Source organism: Ambystoma mexicanum, chromosome 2p, assembly GCF_040938575.1.
Source record: "Ambystoma mexicanum isolate Mex_15411 chromosome 2p, UKY_AmexF1_1, whole genome shotgun sequence".
Taxonomy (NCBI): domain Eukaryota; kingdom Metazoa; phylum Chordata; class Amphibia; order Caudata; family Ambystomatidae; genus Ambystoma; species Ambystoma mexicanum.
The window spans coordinates 920,038,472-920,059,291 of NC_090923.1; the positions used below are offsets into that span (position 1 = coordinate 920,038,472).

The following is a 20,820-nucleotide window of genomic DNA, read 5'->3' on the forward strand; positions in this document are numbered from 1 at the left end:
CTCTAGATGGATAGAAGCAGGTCCATGTACACACCCAGACTCTACCTGTGCGGCCAAATTTTTAGTGAGGGAAGTGTTTCCCAGGTGGGGGGTGTGTGAAGTTATGAGATCAGATAATGGGGCCCACTTTGTAAATGCAGTCTTTGAGCAGATCAGTACTTGTCGGCGAATCATCTGGAAGGAAATGGTATCTGTGAGAGGCTCAACGGCTTGTTAAAGGAAAGGATAGCCAAGTTGAGGCTTACTCTAAAGAGGGGATGGTTTCACTGCCTTCCATTGGCACTGTATGCTCTTCGGAACCAACCCGGCTCTGACCATCATTTTATGCCACACGAGATAGTCACAGGAAGAAGGATGAGAACTCCCCTCACACGCGAGGCAGAGCTAGATGTGATGCCCAGTCAACAAGAGAGGTCTTAGGGTCTGACATACAAAATTATCTGAACTGCATGACATCTTGCCTTACTGTAATTTCAGACCAGCTGCAGCAACGACGAAAAGTGTGCAGCGCAGCACAGAACACAGAAGGAGACACTACAACAGACTCAATTCAATGTCTACGTGTTCCACTCGTCTTCCCTGGAGATGTCATCTTGGTAAAAAATCATAAAAGGAAAAAGTCGGACGAACCAAGGTTCAACAGTCCTTTCATTATAGAGGACTGCACTCCATCCGCTACAGGGCAGGAGAGCTTGGATTTTTCTTGGGGACATTAAACCTTACGTCGGTAAAAGCCCCCTGCCTGCACCCCAACAAGAGGAATCGACAAGCGACGGGGAAGAACCACAGCATGTGCAGACGATATCCATGACGAGGAAGAAAGACGCATGACCAGCAAAGTAAAAGACAAAGAACTTTTTGCAAAAGGTTGTGGCTTGATTTTGGACATTCCTCTAAGCAAAAAAGAGGACAAGGACATGAAAACGGACACTCTGTGCATCCTAGTTGCAGGGTGATGAAGAAGATTTTGCTTATAAGCCACAACATAGTCTGTTGACTCTGAACTTTGGACTGAGGCACACTAAAGCCTTGACTAGAAGACTATGCCAAATGTTGATCAAGAACACATAAATTGAAACAAGATACAGTACCCTGATTCCTTCCACACTGAGACCCTATTTGGAAATCACTTATGGTGTCCCACGGCAGAGACATCACGAAGGACGTTGTTGCATACTTCAACCTAGTGCTCAGATCATACCCATCACTAGTAGGAAGAATCACAAGTGTTGCAGACTTCCTTCAAGATCCTGAAAACGAAAAAATAATATGGCAACTGCTTACTGTTATTGCAGAACAATTCATCGTACTCCCCGAGTACAGTGAGGTAAAAGCAAATGTTCCCAACACAGGAGAAGATAAATGAATTTATCCTCACGGTGTTCCTTCGCATAATTGAAGACTGTCCAACCATTGTCGGAAGAACAACCGACACACATACATTTCTACGAGACCTAGCGAACACTGAACTTTTAAACCATCTTCTAGATAAAACCAGAATTTTGATCGCACTTCACGCAAATGGACAGTGCAGACATTGTTTACATCAAGGAAGAAACACATAATCCTGAACCCAGCAAGACAGGATAAATGTCTCTATCACCAGAGGACAGCAGACTGGCGCATAATGTTCTGTTTTGCCTAGTTACTGACTTTCCATAGCTATTGGGGGTCCAATCGATGTTGATGTTCCCACATTCATCAGAGATCCAGCTAATATTGCACAAATGGGAATGCTACTGCTTGGGATCATGCTGCAAGTGGAACTTTCAAACTATCAGAGAAGTTTTCTGAGGAGATCGTCAAACTTTCCGCCGAGGGACAGATTGAGGAAAAGGAGTTGATAACTTCACTTGTCTTGCATGTTGTTTTTTCCTTCCTATCCTCCTCACACTGATCAGTTTCCAGCATGTCCTCGGGACTGAAGCGAATTTGGGGGGTGGATTAGGAGCTCACCTACTTTAAACACGCACAGTAAAAGGACACACTGAAGTATTGCTTAATTTGATTTCTTGTCCATAGTCTAACAAAGTAACTGTATCCTGAACTAAAAAGACAATTGCCACTTGCACGAAGGGGAAGAGGAACACCTTCCTAAACAACAGACACTTGTACATTCTGAACTTGAAGGGCGACATTGAATAAAGAAATGCTAACATTAACATTGGTTAATGATCGAGATGGGGGCCCAGAGCAGCAACCGAAGAATTAAAAGTAAAGCCAATGGAAGCAGTCCTAACAGAAACCCTTAAGAAAATGGAAGCGGCCTCAAAAAAGCTTTCTGCAAGGACACAAATGTTAGTAGACTATTCCCGTTCATAGCCAGAGCGAGGAAACTACAAGATCAAATGAAGAACAAAACAGCAGAAACTGTATTGCCAAGCATATATGTTCCAACACAAGGGACAAGTACCAGTCCCACAGAACAGCCATACACCGGACCAGTGTCAGGCTGTCTGGCATGGGCATTTATACGCAGCAGAGAAAAAATGCATGAAGAAAGGAAAAGGAATGCCAGACTCCTGTCTGCTCAAAAGGCACAAATGAAGAAGCCTGTACCGTGGACCAGGATACCTGAGAACCCTCCAGCAAGAAAAAGCCACATAGATGCATTCAGAGATGTAGTAATAGCAAACTACATGAAAACCTTAAGGATCAAGAGAGACACGCATGAAGACGACAATGAACCGAACGATTACCTGGACAGCACCGCACACCTGGGAAATAACATTTGGTACCAGCACATGAAGGAAGTTGGAAGACGAAATTCTGAAGGAGAATGCTTCGTTTGTGCTCTCCTACCATATAGCATGGGAAAGTCCAAGATCTTCCTTTTTTGAAGGAAGGCAGGGTGAATTGGGGGCCACCCTGCACCTGGTTGACTGTTCTGCGCGCTGCTCAGCAAAGTGGAGATTTATGCATGGGGTTGATGCCTACCCAATCACAATGGACCAAATAATCTAGGGTCCTATAGTTAGTAGAACCAATAAGACGTTGTACTTTTAGTGACGTCTACAGTAGTCATTTGTGAAGGAAGGGCTTAGATGCCCACCTGACAGTATTCATCCAATCCCCTCACCCCGTTACCATATACAGATATAGCACCTATACTAAAGTTACCTTTTTTCCAACCAATACAATTGCATGTTAATTTTGAGTGTTACATGTCAGATTATGACGTGTTTTGAGTATAAAAGTTAAGTTGTGTGTGAAGCTTGAGGGAGTTGAAGCGAGACGGGCTGTCGCACTGCTATTGATGTCCATGTTTCCCTGTTTTTTGTACTTGTCATTAAACGGACTCCCCTTTGCCAAACCATTGAGTTGTCCTTATTGATTGGTGTTGGAGTAAGATACCCTGCATCCCCATCTATCTCAAGGTGCAGCTATCTCGTCTTAAAGTGCTGCAGGGCAGACCCCGACTCTATGGGCCGGCCGGGGGTCCCTCAGTACATGTCTCATAAGACCAACGGCTTTGCACTGTGGGCCTGTGCCTGGCCCTCCGTATTGGGAAGCGAAGGTTGTTGGGAAACCAAGAAAGGTATCCGTCATGGGACAACCACCATTCTGGTCCAGAATGTGCAATATAGGTTAAGCTCTTCTTGTGATCCTGATAGATTAGACATCTAAAGACACCCCTTTATTCCCACTGATGGGGTCTTAATATAGGTGTACAGAGTCTGCTGTACCTTAATTATGAAGTTTTGCTTCATCCTGTACACGTCATGCGTGGCCAGCCAATAATTAACCTGGTCCACATATAGCATACATTGTCAGGGACTGACACATATGTTCCTTCAACCATTGTGTCGGGAGGATAGCTCAGCTGCAACGTGCACGCCTTGGAAGCAAAACATTACGGAGCAACAGAGGTTCGATCCCCGGATCCGTGCTTAGAAACCTCTGGGTATTAAGCGCGTTATAAATAACCTATCATATATCATATATCATAACTGCCCTTCTGATGCACCAAGTCGAGGGGGAAGAGTTTTACCTGCATTTGTGGACATCTCTCATGTCTCTGAAGCACTTATTGCCCAAGCAGAGGTTGGAGCAGGAGCTCCCTCTCCCAGCTCAACTGCAGGAGCAGTTCCATGCTTCCCCATGCACAGTTGTGCTTAAGGTAAGCCTGGAGCTTTCCCTAAGGAAATGTGCAGCGTCCACGCCTTCAGCCGGAATTCTGAAATTTAGAAAATATATTTGTTGCTGATCAATTATGACGCCTGCCTGCCCCCTCCAAGTTTCCTGAGTAACCTGGATGAAAAACCAAGTGATTTCCACCTATTCACGGCAGTATAAAACAAAAGGTTTTTGCCGTTCTAAGATGGCTGCCACTGCATTTTTGGCCAACTCCAACACCTTGTGAGCCGCAGCCCAATCCTGATTGGCCTCGCTGGCTTAATAGCCAATCGTGGGGCACCGGCAGGTAAAAGCCAGCCCCCAATGAAGGCAACCGAAAAAGGATCCACCTGACTCAGCCTGACCGAGCATGGACGTGCACCCACGCTTTTAAACCTACTCATCGGATCTGCGCGCTACTGACCTGCATAAACTATGTAAGGTGAGAGTTCAGGAAAATGTGTCACCGTGCGACCGCTCTGTCCATTATAGCCCTTCTTATCTGAGCAAGGGCTACCTCCACACCACAGCGGTTTCTTGTCTCCTTCACCTCCTCCCGCCACCTACTCTGAACAATCGCTGTTTTCAGTTAGCTCACATTGGCCCATGCACCTATTCTTACCTGCCTCTCAACCGGCATTCAGCCCTCCACCAGACGATTTGCCTCGCTCCCGTTTCACTGCAAAGACACTGTTCTATGACCAAAGATCTCACCGTCATCTAGAATTATTCATCATTCTTAAAGAACTAGAGACTCCGATCGCAATACCTGATACCTGTCCCAAAGATAAAAAATGGTGCTCAGATATCCAACATGCACTCGCCAATAAAGTATCCACCTTACAAAATAAAATGTCCCAAAAAAACGTCCTTAAATACCCCACCTTCACCTAAAATATCTGTGAGCATAGCTGAAGTCCAAACTACCCGATTTAACTTCTCCAAAGTATCTATCAAATTATTCTGTCTCTCAAACCATCCAATTGCCAGGGTGACCTCTTCCCGGCACAGCTCATCAAGGATGCGGCTCGAGACCTATCAGCTTTCATATCCAAGCTTATCAATGCTTCCTTTGCCACCGGCACTATCCTCATGAATCTCAAAGAATCATGAGTACTCTCACTTTTAAAAAAAACACTAGACCCGCTAACACCCACCTGTTAGGAGCTAGACAATCAGGCTTCCGTCCAAAACATGGAACAGAGACTGCGCTCATCGATCTCAAGACCCAAGTCGATGAGCTTAGAGACAGTGGTAAATTTGCTCTGCTCCTCCTCCTGGACCTTTCAGCGGCTTTCGATTTGGTGGATCAAACGATTTTATGTAACCATCGCAACACAGCAGCACACTTCTCCAAAGTTGCCATAACCTGGATTAGATCCTTCCTAAGTGGTAGAACAATGAGGGTCTTCGCACCTTCACCAGCGGCAGACCCCACACCTATAACCTGCGGTGTGCCACAGTGGTCCTGTGTCTCGCCCACACTGTACAATATTTTTACCCAAACCCCTTTTCGATTATCTGAACCATCTTGGTATCACCTACACTAACTATGCAGGTGATACTCAGATCCTCCTCCCACTTTGTGGGGATTATGACAAGGATTTGGCATTGGTGAATAGAGTGTACATCATCATCTAGGCATGGATGGCCATGCATGGTCTATGCATGAATGATGATAAAACAGAACTCATCATCTTGGGTACCCCTACAACCTAAAAAAACTTGGACCTGACTACTCCTCCTTCATAATTGACGGTAACTGCATCAAGGTAGCACTCTACTCTGTCCTTTTCCAAACAGGTCAACATGTTTGCGTCCTCTATGGCATGCATGTGTAAACTCATTAGAACTGGTAAGCCATTTCTCCCGAATAACAGCTGTACCATCCTGGCTAGAGCCCTCATTCTGTCCAGCTTGGATTATTGTAATGCCCTATACATAGGCTCTAACAAATCCGTCATTGGAAGAATCCAAATCCTACAAAACAATGCCCTGAGGGCAGCCCTAGGTATTTCCAGAAGAGAGCACATCTCCAAGAGTAGACGACAGAATAACTGGCTCCGGACCAATGATAAAATCATACTAAAAACGATGTCGCTCACCCATAAATCTCTTAATAACGCTGCTCCTATCGCCCTCTCTAGAGATTCCACAAACAGACATCCCTAAAACCAACCAGATCAGCAAATAGGGACCGCTTGTCCATCCCTAAATTCAAACTATCCATGATCGGAGGCAAAAGTTTCCCCATCAAAGCAGCCAAACTATGGAACTCCCTGCCTCCTACACTGAGAGTAGACCAATCCTACCAGAACTTCAGAACTAACACCATCTCATGGTTGAAATCCACCGACCATTAACTCGCACGATCCACTATGCATGCCTATATAACTGAAATGTAACTAATAACGCCCACCTGCTAGCCCCATGGCAGTAATCTTAATTCTTTGTACCATGCCTATATTATTTGTAGATATTTGCATATCCTGCTTTTGTGATTAATGTATTTCACTCTATGCTCCACTACCTGTTACCCCCATGGCGGTATCTTCAATTTCGTGAGCAATGCCTTGTAATATCTGTAAATACCTGCATACCCTGCTTTTGTAAGTAATGTACGTCACTGTATGATTCACTGTAACCAAGCTTCTCATCTTCTTGTAACTGCTGCACCCTCATACCATTGGGTCTGGTGCGCATTACAAATAAAAAACCAAACAAACAAACAAACTCATTATGCAAACAGTTTTAAAGCAGGTTTTCGTTCCTGCATACTGTTTTAAAATGCACTAGGAATCTTAAATGTATAAATGTAACCTATGAAGCCAAACCCTGCTGCTCTTCACTGACAGAAGGTAATAGGCTTAACTGTAACATAGCCCAAAAAACACACTATTCACTTAACATGGTGGCATGTGAGATTTTGACAGTGTACACATGCTGACATGGTGCTTTTCCTAGCTAAGATAAGGACAGCATCTCTTAAGCTTTTTATATTATTAATGCCTTATTTTAATGAATTCTGTATCTCAAGAATTTACTATTTAAAGGCCTTTCTGAAATGAAACCCTACCACGCAGAGCTTCACTTAAATGGGAAGGGAAATACTACTTTACTGTGAAGCCAAATCTACTGTTGCTCTTCACTAGCGGAAGATTATTGGCTTATTTAACTACGCCAATCCATGCACTCTCTTGGCCTAATGACACATTATCTGTGCTCTGCTTTTAGCTGACAGCTAATGCAATGCTTCAGGTTGAGCAGATACTTTGCCTAACCCCCAAAAAAGGTTAAAAACAGAGGAGAATCAAGTCCCACGTTGGGTGCCATTTGTCAACAGTTTCTTAGAACTACCTGGCCAGACATAAGAATGCTGGCCTTTAAAGGGGAGGATGCCCCACCGCCTGCATCACAGCTGACAGTAAAGGACTAGCACATTTTCACATGACACAGTAGCACATGGTCATTGGCTCAGACCCCAGAAAACATCTCTCGTACAACACCATGTTATGCTCTGCTACTATGGTATTATTGATTGATTGGGTTTGTTTGCCTCATAGAAACTCAAGGCATGTTCCCTTCTTCAATCCTCTTACATAAGTACACTTTATACAACCCTTACACCTAAAGTGTTACCTAGCATGCATTTTAGAAAACGATAAGAGAAGAACAAAAGAATGGCATACAGCTATCTCTCCCTAAATACCTCCCTGCTATAGTTCCCTTATCCTCCAGCTCCAACTCTCTGCAGTTCAGATTCTTCTCCAAGCAGAGCGTGGGAGGTAGATCTCTTTCCTCGACAGAAGCCTCCCTCCCTGCCCCCCTCAGACTTGAGCTGGACCTTCTCAAATTCCAGAAACCTCTCAATACTTTCCTCTTCTCCTCCTCCTTCCCTCTCCCCCTCCCTTGCTAATTCCCCCCGGCTGCTGTGACTGGTGCCTTCTGAGTCTTACTGGGCCCAGCACCCCCCTTGACCAGTCTCCCCCAGCACCCCCTTCAGCACTTGCCCTTGGGCACCCTTCCCTGACTAGTCTGCATCTGGTCTCCCCCTGTCCACCACACTTGAGTTCCTTCTTCCCCCTTTCCCCTGGCACTTGCCCTCATTGGCTCCCCTTTGCACTTGCTCAGCCTCCCCCATTGGCCCCCCACTCCTGCACTTCGACCCCAGCCTTGCCCTCATTGGCTCCGCCCTGTGCTTCCACTCCTGCACTTCTACCCCTCCACCCTCCCTGCCCTTCCACTCCTCCTTACCCTCCGTATACCCCTGCACTTGTTGTCTCTACGCTTGTACGGTAGGAACGTCACAAGACCAAGTATGACAGTTACTGTTGTTTTTCTCCTATCTTCTATACCCCTCCCTCCTTCACCCCAGCCTCCCGACTTTTGTCTTCTGGGACCTGGAAACACTTGTGTATAAATCAAATAAATAAATACATGAGCACAATGTTTGCACTTTGAGACAAAATTACTATTGAGGTAAAAATGAATGCTTTTTATTTTACAAAATATATTATTTCTCAGTTTGCTCTCTAATGAATCACCAACATATCAAATCACCCCCTTACATATCAAATCACCCCCTTATCCTGCCGGGATAACTTGGCCATCATCTGATCTGAAAGTATCTAAAACATTCGGTTTCAATCAAATCACATTCATGTGTAGGGGTTGAAAGAAACCAAGAAAAAAAGTAAAGCTGCTCTGTTAATTCCCGCATGGGAGTATCACAATTCTTCAAGAAGCCAAAAGCTTCAACACCAACTTAGTTAAAAGACAACCTTCCAATGCTAGGTATTCAAATTCAAACTAGCCAAAAGCATATATAATAACATCTCTTTGCAAGATGAACTGCAGTAATGAAAACATAATGTTAAATGAATCCATCATATGTCTCAAAATTGTAAAAGCCAAAAGCCAAATGCAATAATGAAAACACAATGTTAAATGAATCAATCATCCATCTAAAATATGTAATAACCAGCAAGATCACAACTTTAAGACACGATTTGCCCCAGCAAAGTAACTTAAAGGATGTCTGCTTTCTAAGTCAGGCAGGGCATCCCCTGTGGCTGTGGCCTGTCAGGTGTGACAGGACCATCTGACAGCAACTCATCAGCTTGTCCCATCTGATCAGCCAGACCCCTTATGGAAACCCCCTAATTATTATACTGGCATGTCATTTGACGGAGAGTCTCCCTGGGTCTAATGGGTCTATTTCAGGTCTATGTCACAGAGACATTGAAGTCCTGACCTAAGGTGTGATGTGTATGAACAATCTAATTGGTATGTCACATTCAGTTTAATTATGGCGTAAACAAATTTCAATGCCCGTTGACATATCTGTCACACGCAAAAGGCCTGCATTGTCTGTCTGGCTATCAATCTGCAGCAAAAAGTACCCAACGTGGCGAAGGCCCCGGTATCTGTGCCTGGTATAATATTTCCGGGGCAGAATGCTCTAAAGCAACTATCTCTTTGCAATATCAGAGCCCAGCTCTGTGTTCCTTGGGACTAGTGCTGTTGTAAGGTTATCATAGCAGAGCCAAAAGCTTGCATGTACAAAGTGCAAGGCCTTTTGCACAGTGCATTCATAGAGGACTGCTGTTCTAACCCTTTTTATGGGGAATAAAAACAAAGTTGCTAGTACGCCTTGCTGGTTCAATCTGCAAGCTGTAGGATTCTATGCAGAATTAAATATGTATGTATAACTCATTCATTCATAAGTAAAAAAGTACCCAAAAAGCATGCATCTCACTTGAGAGGTTGTTTTGCAAATAAAAGCAAATACAGTTTAATTTGGGAGTCTAGCGTTTTTGCATGTTTCCTGCTATTCAAGGCATTATAATCCTATTCCAAATACATCTTGTTACACTGCTCTTTATGTGCACAGCACATTACTCATTTGGTAGCGTCAAGGCACTATGTTCTATTAACAGTACCTTGTCAGGTCTGTACTAGTTTGCTTATATGAGGGGAATTCTAGCATGTCATGTTATCTCATATGTTGCTTTTCTACCCCGGAGGGCTGAATGGGTGCTAACACTATTCGATAAAGACTAACTACACAGTGCATAACACATGTATATGTTGAAAAAAAGACAGTTAGAAGAGAATATTTTTGAAACCGAGAATGTTGCTTCTTGTAAATAGAATTGTTAGACACGTGTACATCCATTGCCAAATGAGAGGGAGAAATGGAGTTGTGGGCAAACAATGCATAGCAGCGTGTTTGTATAGCACAGAGGTAGGTTTGTTGTAAAAAACACACCAAAAAAGTAACAAAATCAAAAAGTATCCCAAATAGGAACAACATGAAAAGTACCCCAAAAAAGGAGCAAAATCAAAAGTACCCCGAAAAAGCAACATAATTGAAAAGCAACCCAAAAAGGAGTAAAAACAAAATCGAATCAAAATCAAGGAGTTTGCAGTTGATATGTAGTCACACGTGTTTCTTTTGATACTATGCCAGGTTGGGTGTTTGAGCGTAGCATTCAGCCTGCTTTGTTAGCAGCCAATTGGACATGGTAGGGTGGGGTGTGTTGGGGTGCTTTTTGAACACCAGACAGATGCACCCAATATCGTAACCTACCAACATTTACTGCAAGAGTAGTAGCATAGGTGACCTCAAAGGGACCGTTGTATCTAGGCTTGTTCCACGGGCGAACAAAGTTCTTTATAAAAACAAAATCACAGGGAAAAGTTGAAGAGGGGGTGATGTAGGTGGAGGATCAGATGCAGCGCTTGTCGTCTCTTCAGTTCTTTCTGGTGCGATCTGTTGAGAGACCATTTTTATAGCTTTCGGTAAAGCATGCAAATAACATTTGAACTCTTTCCCCCCGAACAGATGCAGCCCTTTGAGCACCAGATGCTCTCCTGATTGGAAATAGATGCATGTGCATTCACCGCCCTGTTACCACCTTGTTGGGTGTTAAATGGTGATTCTTACAGGGTTGCGTGCACATGCTAAATAATGCAAGTGTTAAGCAGTGCACCCAATACTTCTTTAACGTGGTGCAAAGTTTAGATCGCTTGCTTTTCAACAGACCGTTTATCCTTTCCACAACGCTATTGGTCTGGGGCTGGTAAATTGTGCACATCCAATGCTTAATGCCCAACAATGCTGTAATCTCCTTGAACAACTCATTAAAAAAGTGGGTGTCATTGTCAGATCTTATGGCATCGAAAATGCCCCTCCTAGGAAAAACCTCTCTGACCAAGAACTCAGCCACACATTTTGCATCAGGGTGTGCACAAGGACCAGCCTCGACCCAACATGAGAAGGGACATACAACCACTAATGTTTTCCAAATTTGTCTTTTTATTGAAATCTCAATGAGCATAGCATGAGATCAACAGTGATATAACATTAAAAATGGGAACATTGAAAATTATTTTCTATTTCATTACCATAATCCCTCCAGATAATGAAACAAATTAACAAACAATATTAATAACAATTGGCCCTACGAGTTGTCCTAGTGTTCCTTTATATATCTCAAACAACATTTTACGTCCTCATTTCCTCTCTGAACATTCCCATCTCCCGCAGGGTTCCCTGCCTGTGTCACATTACATTAATAGTGAAATAAATGCTTCAAGATCTGTGGCCTAAAGAGCACTCCTTGTCTTGCACAAATTCAAAGAATGAAAGAATGGGGCCCAAATACGAGAGAATCGAGTCATATTCCCTGTGATGTGTGCAGTTAACTTTTCCATAGCCACTATTTCCCATATCTTAACCCACCAATATGACAGACATGGCCCCTCAGTTTTTTTCCAAAAGTGTGCAGGTTTAGTTTAGTTGCCAGTGATAGTGGTGTTATGAGCTCTGCCCTAGGGCCTGATGCAGGGAAAGTGCCATCGTCAGGAACTTCCCCCAGCAGCATCATAAGGGGACACATAGGGAGTTGACACTCCGTGTTATCGTTTACCCTCGAATGGATTACATGCCAATATGTTCGTATTGTTTGGCAAAGCCACCACATAAGTGTGAGATCCCCCAGCTGCTCAGACCTGTGCCAACAACCATCTGGATATTCGGGTCAAATTGCGTGTAATCTTTGTGGGGTCATGTATCAATGATAAAATATTTATATTGCACACTCCTTGAACATTGTGCATCAGGAGCTTTTGAGTTCGGGCCCATATTTTCTGCCAAGAATCCATTGGGATATCTATCTCTAATTCCCTTTCCCAGCGTGTCATATATGGAAGTTTGTCTTCAACTGAGTCTCTTTCTAATAGGCAGTAGCAACTAGAGAATTTCCCAAGCTCCTGCCCTTCTGCAATATGAAGTTCAATCCATATGGGGAGACGTTAACCTGCCGGGATAACTTGGCCATCATCTGATCTGAAAGTATCTAAAACATTCGGTTTCAATCAAGTTGAACTTTTCTTTTCATTCTATAAATATGAGAGGACTCCCATCCTTGTATAGGTCCCTGAGTGGCAAAATCCCGAGTGATTTCCAATTTGCGAAGATCCGCTTACCATTCCCAGGGAAAATTTTGGATTCTGTAACACTATCGTTAAAGGCCCAAGTCCTGTTTTAAATCCCATTTGTGAGCAAGCTTTATCCCAGTTAATAAGGGTAGCTCGGGTGGCGTCTAGCAAATGAACCCTGTCAGATTTCGGTAGGAAAGTTAAATGGGCTAGAGGGAAGCGGGAGCGGCCTGCTCTATTGTCTTCCATTTCGGGCGCCTGTCTTCTAGTGCCCATTTCAGCACTGGGGCAATCTGTGCTGCTCGGAAGTAGTGCTGTATAGATGGGTCCTCCAAACCCCCATTCCCTTCGACCTCAGGAGTACTTGGCGCCACATTCTAGGTGTTTTCTTTTTCCATATGAATTGACCCATTGCATTCTGTAGTTCTAGAAGTTCTCTCTCTGAGACAAGGATTGGTAGTGCTTGAAAGACAAATCGGAGCCTCTGTAGAATTGTCATTTTAATTGCTTTGACCCTAGCCAGCCATGAGATTTCTTGCAATTCCCAACGTTTCAGAGTGTCTTTAGTCTCCTTCCACAAAGCAGGGATGTTGACTCCCGCCTAGGCTTTATATGATTTAGTAATGCAAACCCCCTAGGTATGCTATTTCATTATCCGCCCACCGAAAAGGAAAGACTGATTGCAGAGCCAAATGGGTGTAGGTGGTTATATGATTGCCAGCCCCACTGAATTCTGGTGTTTAATGTGGAAGCTTGATACCCGGGTGAATCTTTCTAGGAGATCAAGTAAAGGCAACAGGAGATGCTTCTGAAGAAAACAGATATCATCAGCGTATAACACCACTTTATGCATGTTACCCTCATATGTTGGGACCATTATGTGTAGATTGCTTCATATTGTTTGTGCCAGGGGCTCTAAAGCCAATGCAAATATTAAGGGAGACAACAGGTATCCTTGCCTTGTGCCTCTACCCAGAGAAAGTAGAGCTGATCTAGCAGCATTTACTTTGAGTATGGTCGATGGAATTATACAACCAATGATCCGTTACACCTCTCCCCCATGTCTGCATAATCAATATGCAGTTCACGGAACGGCCCAGTAGGGCGGGTCAGGGTACCTCTGATAGTTCTTAGAGTGTGTCCAGTGTTGTATGGATGACATGTGGTGCAATGAATAACCATTGTGGTTAACGTCTCTTGCTGATTAAAGACAAACCAGTCCTCCTGTATATCTGCAGCAATGTGCTTTTTCCATATATGTGAAGAATGATACAGTTTGTCAAACGCTACTAGTAGCAATTTGTGCGGTATAACTGTCTTGACGGATGTTTCCTGCCATCATAGTAACTCTTTAGGAGACTGCTTGCAGCCCCTTTTCTTCCTGTGGTGCCCTACCCTGCAACACAATTAGTTGTGCAATTGGTAAGGAATTGTAAGAGTCAGTTAACTGCTCTTTGCCTTGTGCCACTACCAGGTACTCTAAAACATTTGTGACACAGAGATAGGCTGCGTTACCGAGTGAGACCTCATCTGTGTTGTTAGTATGGGTGGTACATTTCACCACTTCTGTCAAGGAGTGCTGGGACAGTGTGTCAATCATTATATGGAACAGTGCATCATGCTGCACCTGAGATCCTGCAGCCCTCCTAAACCCCCTCCTCTTCCATCGTGCCAGACCTTGTGCACTGTGGTGGTGACGTAGGCCGAATTAGAATAGGTGGTGATGTGGCACCCTTGAGATGCTAGAAGCGCCTCTATGAGCGCATTACGTTCTGCAGCTTGGGCCGAATAGTTCATGGGTGATCTTTTCTGCACCAATACCTCATAAACCCCTTCAATTGGGTGGACCACTGCCACTCCACTCCAGTATGTCTCAAACCGATACTCTGGTCAATAGTTGCTGACCGATTAATGAAAAACAACCCCATGCCCCTCAAGTGGGCTGTCCTTTGCCTTTGGGATGTCATCCTCCTCCCCCTCGAAGATCACACAATCATGTATTGCGAGGTCTTCCTCAGTGCAGTGCTCTCTCAAAAAGGGTGCGTCATTTACATTTTTATATCTCACTATATGAATATTTGGGCTGGACAGGATTATTTCATACATGGATGCCTGCTGTGTGGTCAAGGTGGATTTGGAACGCTCCAAAATGACAAACACTATGTGCGCCATGTACAATGTTACGGAACACCCCATTGCAATCATGGAGCTCTTCTCAATAGCAAATGCATCTGCAGCAAACACTTGTTTGCTTGGGAATTGGCCCTGCATCACGGAAACTAGCAGCCCACTATTGTAGGCCAATGGCGTGTGGCCCATTGTGCTCTTTTGTGTCAGTACTGCAGTCAATAGTTGGCCATTCGACTGTGAAAATAGATTAAACTCTTGTGTGAAATCGGGGGTAGCTAGCACTAGGGCAGTGGAAATTACTTCTTTCAGATCATTGAAACTGGTGAGCATGTCTTCAGTCCATACAATCATGTGGTCACTTTTTTTGAGCCTCTTTGAGGCCCTGCAACAGCGGCCAGGTGTACGCCACTTAATCTAGAATCCATGTTCTGCCGTAGTTACACAACCCTAGAAACCGCTGCATCTCCTGGACAGTTTTGGGCTGGGGAGTGCTGCGTACAAAGGCAGCGCGATCAGGTATAATCTTTTTCCTGAGGACATATATCAACTAGCCTAAGTAGAGCACTTCTTGGAGACAATATTGCAGCTTTTCCTAGTCTACCTTCTACCCCTTGTAAGCCAGCAGCTGTAGGAGGGTGATGGAGTTATTCCGACACCGCTGCATACTGTCACTACACACCAGTAAATCATCAACATACTGAATGATAGTACTGGGCACTTGAATGTTGCCTAAATCAGCATGCACTATTCTGTTGAAGATGCCGGGGGACTCACACTACAAATGAGGCAATCTCATGCGGTCGATGTGCATTCACCACACTTCATCCTTACTGATAAAATCTTGTGGTTCCACATATGCTGTAGCATCATATTCTGTATGGCATGCATTTGAATCAACCATGCAACTAAAATATATTGCGTACCAGAAAACAAAATTAAAACTGCAAAATTACAACTCCATCCTCGCCACCAAATATGTTGTATCCTGGGAAGCAGGTAAGACCAGCAGCAAGCAGGAACAAAGCTGGAGTCAGGAAAGGGAAAGTCTTGATTCTGTTACAGGTTACAAGTGGTAGTTAATCAGGAGAGTAGGGTAACACCACCATGAAAACAATCCCATCCTCGTCAGCACTAACGGCCATGCCTGGAATCTCCAGGGTGCCATCTTCCACTTTCCATCAGATATTCCAATAGCCCTAGGTATCTCCATGCACACCAGGCCGATAGCCCATGCACACAAGATACCACAGCCCCCAAACGTCATGTTGAAATGGACCGCAACCAGGCCTGAAACATCTTCAGCCGGCCCTGCTGCTTTGTTCACCTCTGCATTATTTCGTATATGCCTTTTGCACACAAGCAGGTAACAATATATGTTCACCTGTTATTAGGAACACCTCCTATGTAAGAATATGTATGTGTGTCACTTTATATGTGTGTGTTAACTCTATGAGCGTCTATGAGAATGTTTCTTTGAGATGGCGCATGTTTCTTGTATGAACATATTTTTGCTACTGAACAGTCACTATCCTCTGTCGTCCCTTTTCTATGCCTGTTTTTTCTCTCCAGTTGCAGGAATAATGCAGCTCCGCCCACACCTTTGCCCTTTGTCCTTTCGATGGGGACCGGAACAGACTGACAATGTAAGCCGCTCATCCAATGACCCCAAAAACCCTTTCTTCTGAAATTCATCACATCACATGTACCTTCCTATCCTGTCCTCCCTTCCTCCTCAGAATTCATTACAATGTTTTATGGATAGTGAATATGGAGAGAGCGGAATGTGTTCTTAAAGGAGCTGCCCGACCACTGTGTTTACAACACAACAATGAAAGGAGAACTGGTGTTAGAAGGGAGTTTGGGAAACGTGTTGTGGCCTAATTGGATCATCAAAAAGTGGACACGCAAAGGCCGAAGGGAAGGAGAAGTGCATAGTCGCAACATCAGAAAGCAAACTCCTATGTTATGGCTGGGGGATGTGTGGTGGAGGGATGCAAATTGCTCAAAATTGCGCCTCTTTTTGCTTAGGGATGGGATTCATTAATTAGACTACAGAAGGGGGTGGGAGCATCAAATTCCTTTAACAGGGGTTACCAATGAAGGCCCAAAGACAGCCATGAACAGCAGATATGTTGGTTTCTTTTTGAAAAGTGTTCTATAATTCTCTCATTAGAGTGGGGTGAGAACCCAAAACGGGCACCCACCTTCTTCCCACGGGAACTCTTCCTAGGGTTTATGCATTGACTTTTCATAAAGCCTCAAACACTGTCTTCTTCTTTTCACCAGCGGCCAAGGTTGGCAGTGTAGCGCCAGAGAGATTTTGCCCTTGGTTTCAATCATAAAGTGGCATCAGCCTTGTGGTCTGGCAAGAGAAAACATCTGAAACCAAGTTGCATACTATTTGCATAGTCTTGTCACAAATTCACCCCACCTATCGCTGTGAGAACTCTGTGAGCATGAGATCTGGTTGAGGTGTCACTCATGATACAAGCATGTGTTGCACCAATAGTGGAATGTGTGGGGCCAAGAAGAGTGCTTCTTTAAGATCACCAATAGGTTTTACACATATCACACTAGTGGGTGCTATTGACTGAGGGGTTTTAGCCGGAAGCAGACCTTCGAGCTTTCTGAGTTCGATTCCACCAGCAGTTTAGTGAGTGTTCATTCACCTGTTATTCGTTCGTGGGTAGGAGGAGCGTCCGAATAAGGTTTCTTTTTGACAGCAGTGGGTAGGTCCATCACAGACCCAATCATCCACAGAATGGGGCAAACAGAATGCGACAATCTCCACAATTTTCAGTTTCTCCTTCCAGAGTTGTCCAAGCTAACACACGGCCTCTGATCAAGTGTGTGATCCACACCGAGTTGTATGCGAGTGCGTTTTCTGACACACCTACCATCATGTTTATGCAAGTGTGCGATCTTAATGCACCCAGTTGAAATGTTTTTATTCGCATGTATGATCTACCTCCACAACTACAATAAGTTGTATACAGGTGTGTGACCTAACAGCTCACACTACAATTATTTGTACGTACGTGTGCAATCGTACTGCTCCAAATAGAATTGCATGCATGTGGCTGTCCACATCTCATATTATTTGCATGCCATGTGTGTGATCTATCTGGCGTGAACTGCAGTGATGATCCTGTATAGTCTGCCCCCACCATTCTCAAGGATAGTCCACCATGTTCAAGTCTAATGTTAAAGGTGTAGGAAACTAGTCGCCGCAAGTGATGGCGAGAGGCCCATGCGGAAGCCCACCATGGATGGCATTATACAGAGAGCATGAGAATGGTAGGGGAAATGGCTCGGCCCAGCACTATCCCTTATCCTTCCCATCCCACATGTATCTCCCACACTTTCATCGCCCTTTTTGTCATGAAACACAGACCAACCCTGACAAACGTTAACTTCTCCTTTCTCTTTCCAGCTAGACGGCATCGTGACGTTGGCAGCGCCACTTTGTGAATATCCACTTGTGGTGCCGCTCTACCGCCACCTGCTCCTGTTCTCTAGGGTATGTGAGAACCACCTGCCGCTTACCCACTTCTTGACTTACCTGCTTGCTTGCCGCTAGCCTATCAAATGTTTTCTGCAATGCTTATAACACACTTTGCACATGGCGATGAAACCATTCAACTCCTAAATATTCAACTCCTAAATATTTTTTTTAAAAGTTTTTTTTGCAAAGCTTTAATATACAATTCTATGTCAATGGAAAATAAGGGGAAAGCTGCAAGTGAAGTATTTAGCATTCTCCTCCTACTAATATGTAAATAAAAAATAAATGATCCCCTCCAAAGCTTTGTTTGTCTCCATTGGCTCCAATGAGGAGAAAATAAGGAAAAATAACCTTTTTCAAAAGGAACGTCAATTTTCTACATTTCTCATGCCGCACAGGCGCTCTCCACCTGAGAAGTGGTGTCACTTTTTAAAGATAGATGTTCCTTTGGGGGCACTTTCAGCATTAGTTCCTGCTTTTTTTCCCTAATTCGGAACACTATTAGGGAACAGGCTATGCTAAGTGACATTTTGTTCTCAAGGATCCCTGGCAGGGTCCGAAGTTGAGAGCCCGGAAACTTCAAGTGTGGCTCTGCAGGGAAATTGAGCCATTAGTGGCAGATACAAAGAGACACTTTCACCTCAATACACAAGGACCCAATGGCCCAAACCTCCCATGTGGATTAGCATAAGTGAGGTAAAAATGCTCCTTTTTATCTGAAATGTGTTACACTTTTAAGAAATAAACTCAGAAATGTAGGCGTAGTTAATACGAATAGTAATACAACTACTTAAAACGAAGTAGGTAAAAGAGCAAATGAGTATTCAATATGTCAAAATGAAATAAAAAAATACAAGAATGGAATAACATATCACAGAATGCTTCCCAATTGTAAATGATAATAAAGCAGTATTGTCTGTTATAAAATAATACAACTAGTTATTTCATTTCAAGAAGTTAATAATATGCATACAATTATAAGTGCTGCTATAGTCATGAAATAAACAAGTGTTACATGTTCCTATGGTTTTCAAATGAATCTGGAATTGTTGTTACAACCTTTTACCAACCAAGCACCTACAACAACAATTATCAGTTGTGGAGTAAAAAGCACAATCTCTAGTTGGGGATTCACTACATTTCATATGTCAGTTAACCCTACATCTTTTTTTTTTAGTCTTTCTAAAGTTTGTCTCTCCTTATCATACCCTTTTTACACCCCTTTTGGACACCCATGAACCCCATTTTAGGCCTATGGGCCTTAGTTTTGAACATGAGCAAGCTTATTAGGAAAGACAGTAAACACATGAAAAGAAGCACTTTACAAGAACCCTCAAGGTGGAGAGACAGATCGTCCAAATGTCCTCTCATACCCAAACTCCAATTTCCTCTACTAATAATAAAAATAATAATAATATGTTTTTATAACGGGTTTCTAGTGAAGGTTTCAGCATTTCTTGGTGCTGTAAATTCTGGCATTCACTATAGCACAGCTTCTGCCCGTGACTTGGCTTTTGGCACTTTGGGTCCTGCAAGAGAAAAGGATGGAGTTGTGGATGGGTTATTGAGAGCAGAGGGGGCAGAGCAATGGCTGCTGTTTTATTGGCTCTGCTTTGCAGGCTGGAAGTTGATGTTGCATATGTGCACATGAACATGCGTTGTGTGTTTGGTGTGTGTTTCAGCTTTTGCTGGGTGTTGGTACTCGCACGGCCAGAGATTGTTGGGTGCGTGCTATTAATGGCCATCACATTGTCCACTGTAGGTATTCGACATACCAAATCACGTTTTGGTGCCCTTGTAAGTACAGGTGACCGATGAGGTGATACAAGTCATTAGTAATTTATGGAAGATATAATTGGTGAGTGAGTGATAATGTGTGAAATGTGTAAGGCAGTAAGACGTCCTTTACTCGCGGGATGTTTTTTCGCGAAAAAAACTCATTGAATATTTAGGGGGGGTTAGACAACTATATATATGTGGTATGGGTTTTCGAGAATAGCAAAACAATTAAAGGAGATGGGGCTTGCGGAAAGGACCCCCACAAAATTAAAAAAATTAAATTCAATGAGTTTGATGTATCCGTGTCAAGATACAAGGTTGACAGTTAGAAACTCATCACTGACCAAAGTGCATATCTTGGCAACAGCCATGGGTCAGTCAGCACATCCAGACAACACAGAAATGCATAGCTGGCATCCGTGCACAATATGTGCCATTTGTAAAGGGCCATTTCTGTATTGTCATGGCATCTGCATGCTGATGGTTGCAGGACATAGCTGTAGATTTCCATTTGCCAGTAGTGGATTTCCCCTTTGGGCAGGTCCAAAGAGCAACTCGGTCTTACAATGTGTCCAAACATCAGAGATCACCAGTCATGTGATATTTTGTTAGGGAGCATTTGTGAAGCGCACCATTTGTCATTGTTATGTCCTTTTTGGCACTGACAGCTGTTGAAGTTGGTGAAAAGAGGTTCTGTCAACCATGGATTACCCTCAGGGAAGTGGATGGCTACATCAATCCTACTTCCCTAACGCCCTACAGACGGTAGTTAGTATGCCTTGTTTCCTCGGTGTGGTGATGCAATGAGGCCTTCAGCAACACCAATATGTTATTGTTAGTGGTCA

The 20,820-nt window shown here is 43.7% G+C and overlaps 1 protein-coding gene across 4 annotated transcripts in view; it reads left to right on the forward strand.

Moving 5' to 3' along the window:
• The window catches only part of DMPK (DM1 protein kinase), a 672,629-nt gene that overhangs the window by 578,634 nt on the left and 73,175 nt on the right, over nucleotides 1–20,820 (forward strand). For 2 of the 4 annotated variants that reach the window (XM_069644640.1, XM_069644641.1), the window contains exons 13-14: nucleotides 16,261–16,334; nucleotides 18,125–18,211. The exons of 1 other annotated variant lie outside the window; for it this stretch is intronic. In XM_069644640.1, coding sequence (XP_069500741.1) covers nucleotides 16,261–16,334; nucleotides 18,125–18,211 — 161 coding nt within the window. The remainder of the gene's footprint in view (nucleotides 1–16,260; nucleotides 16,335–18,124; nucleotides 18,212–20,820) is intronic. One more of the 4 variants, XR_011302059.1, reaches the window with a different exon arrangement.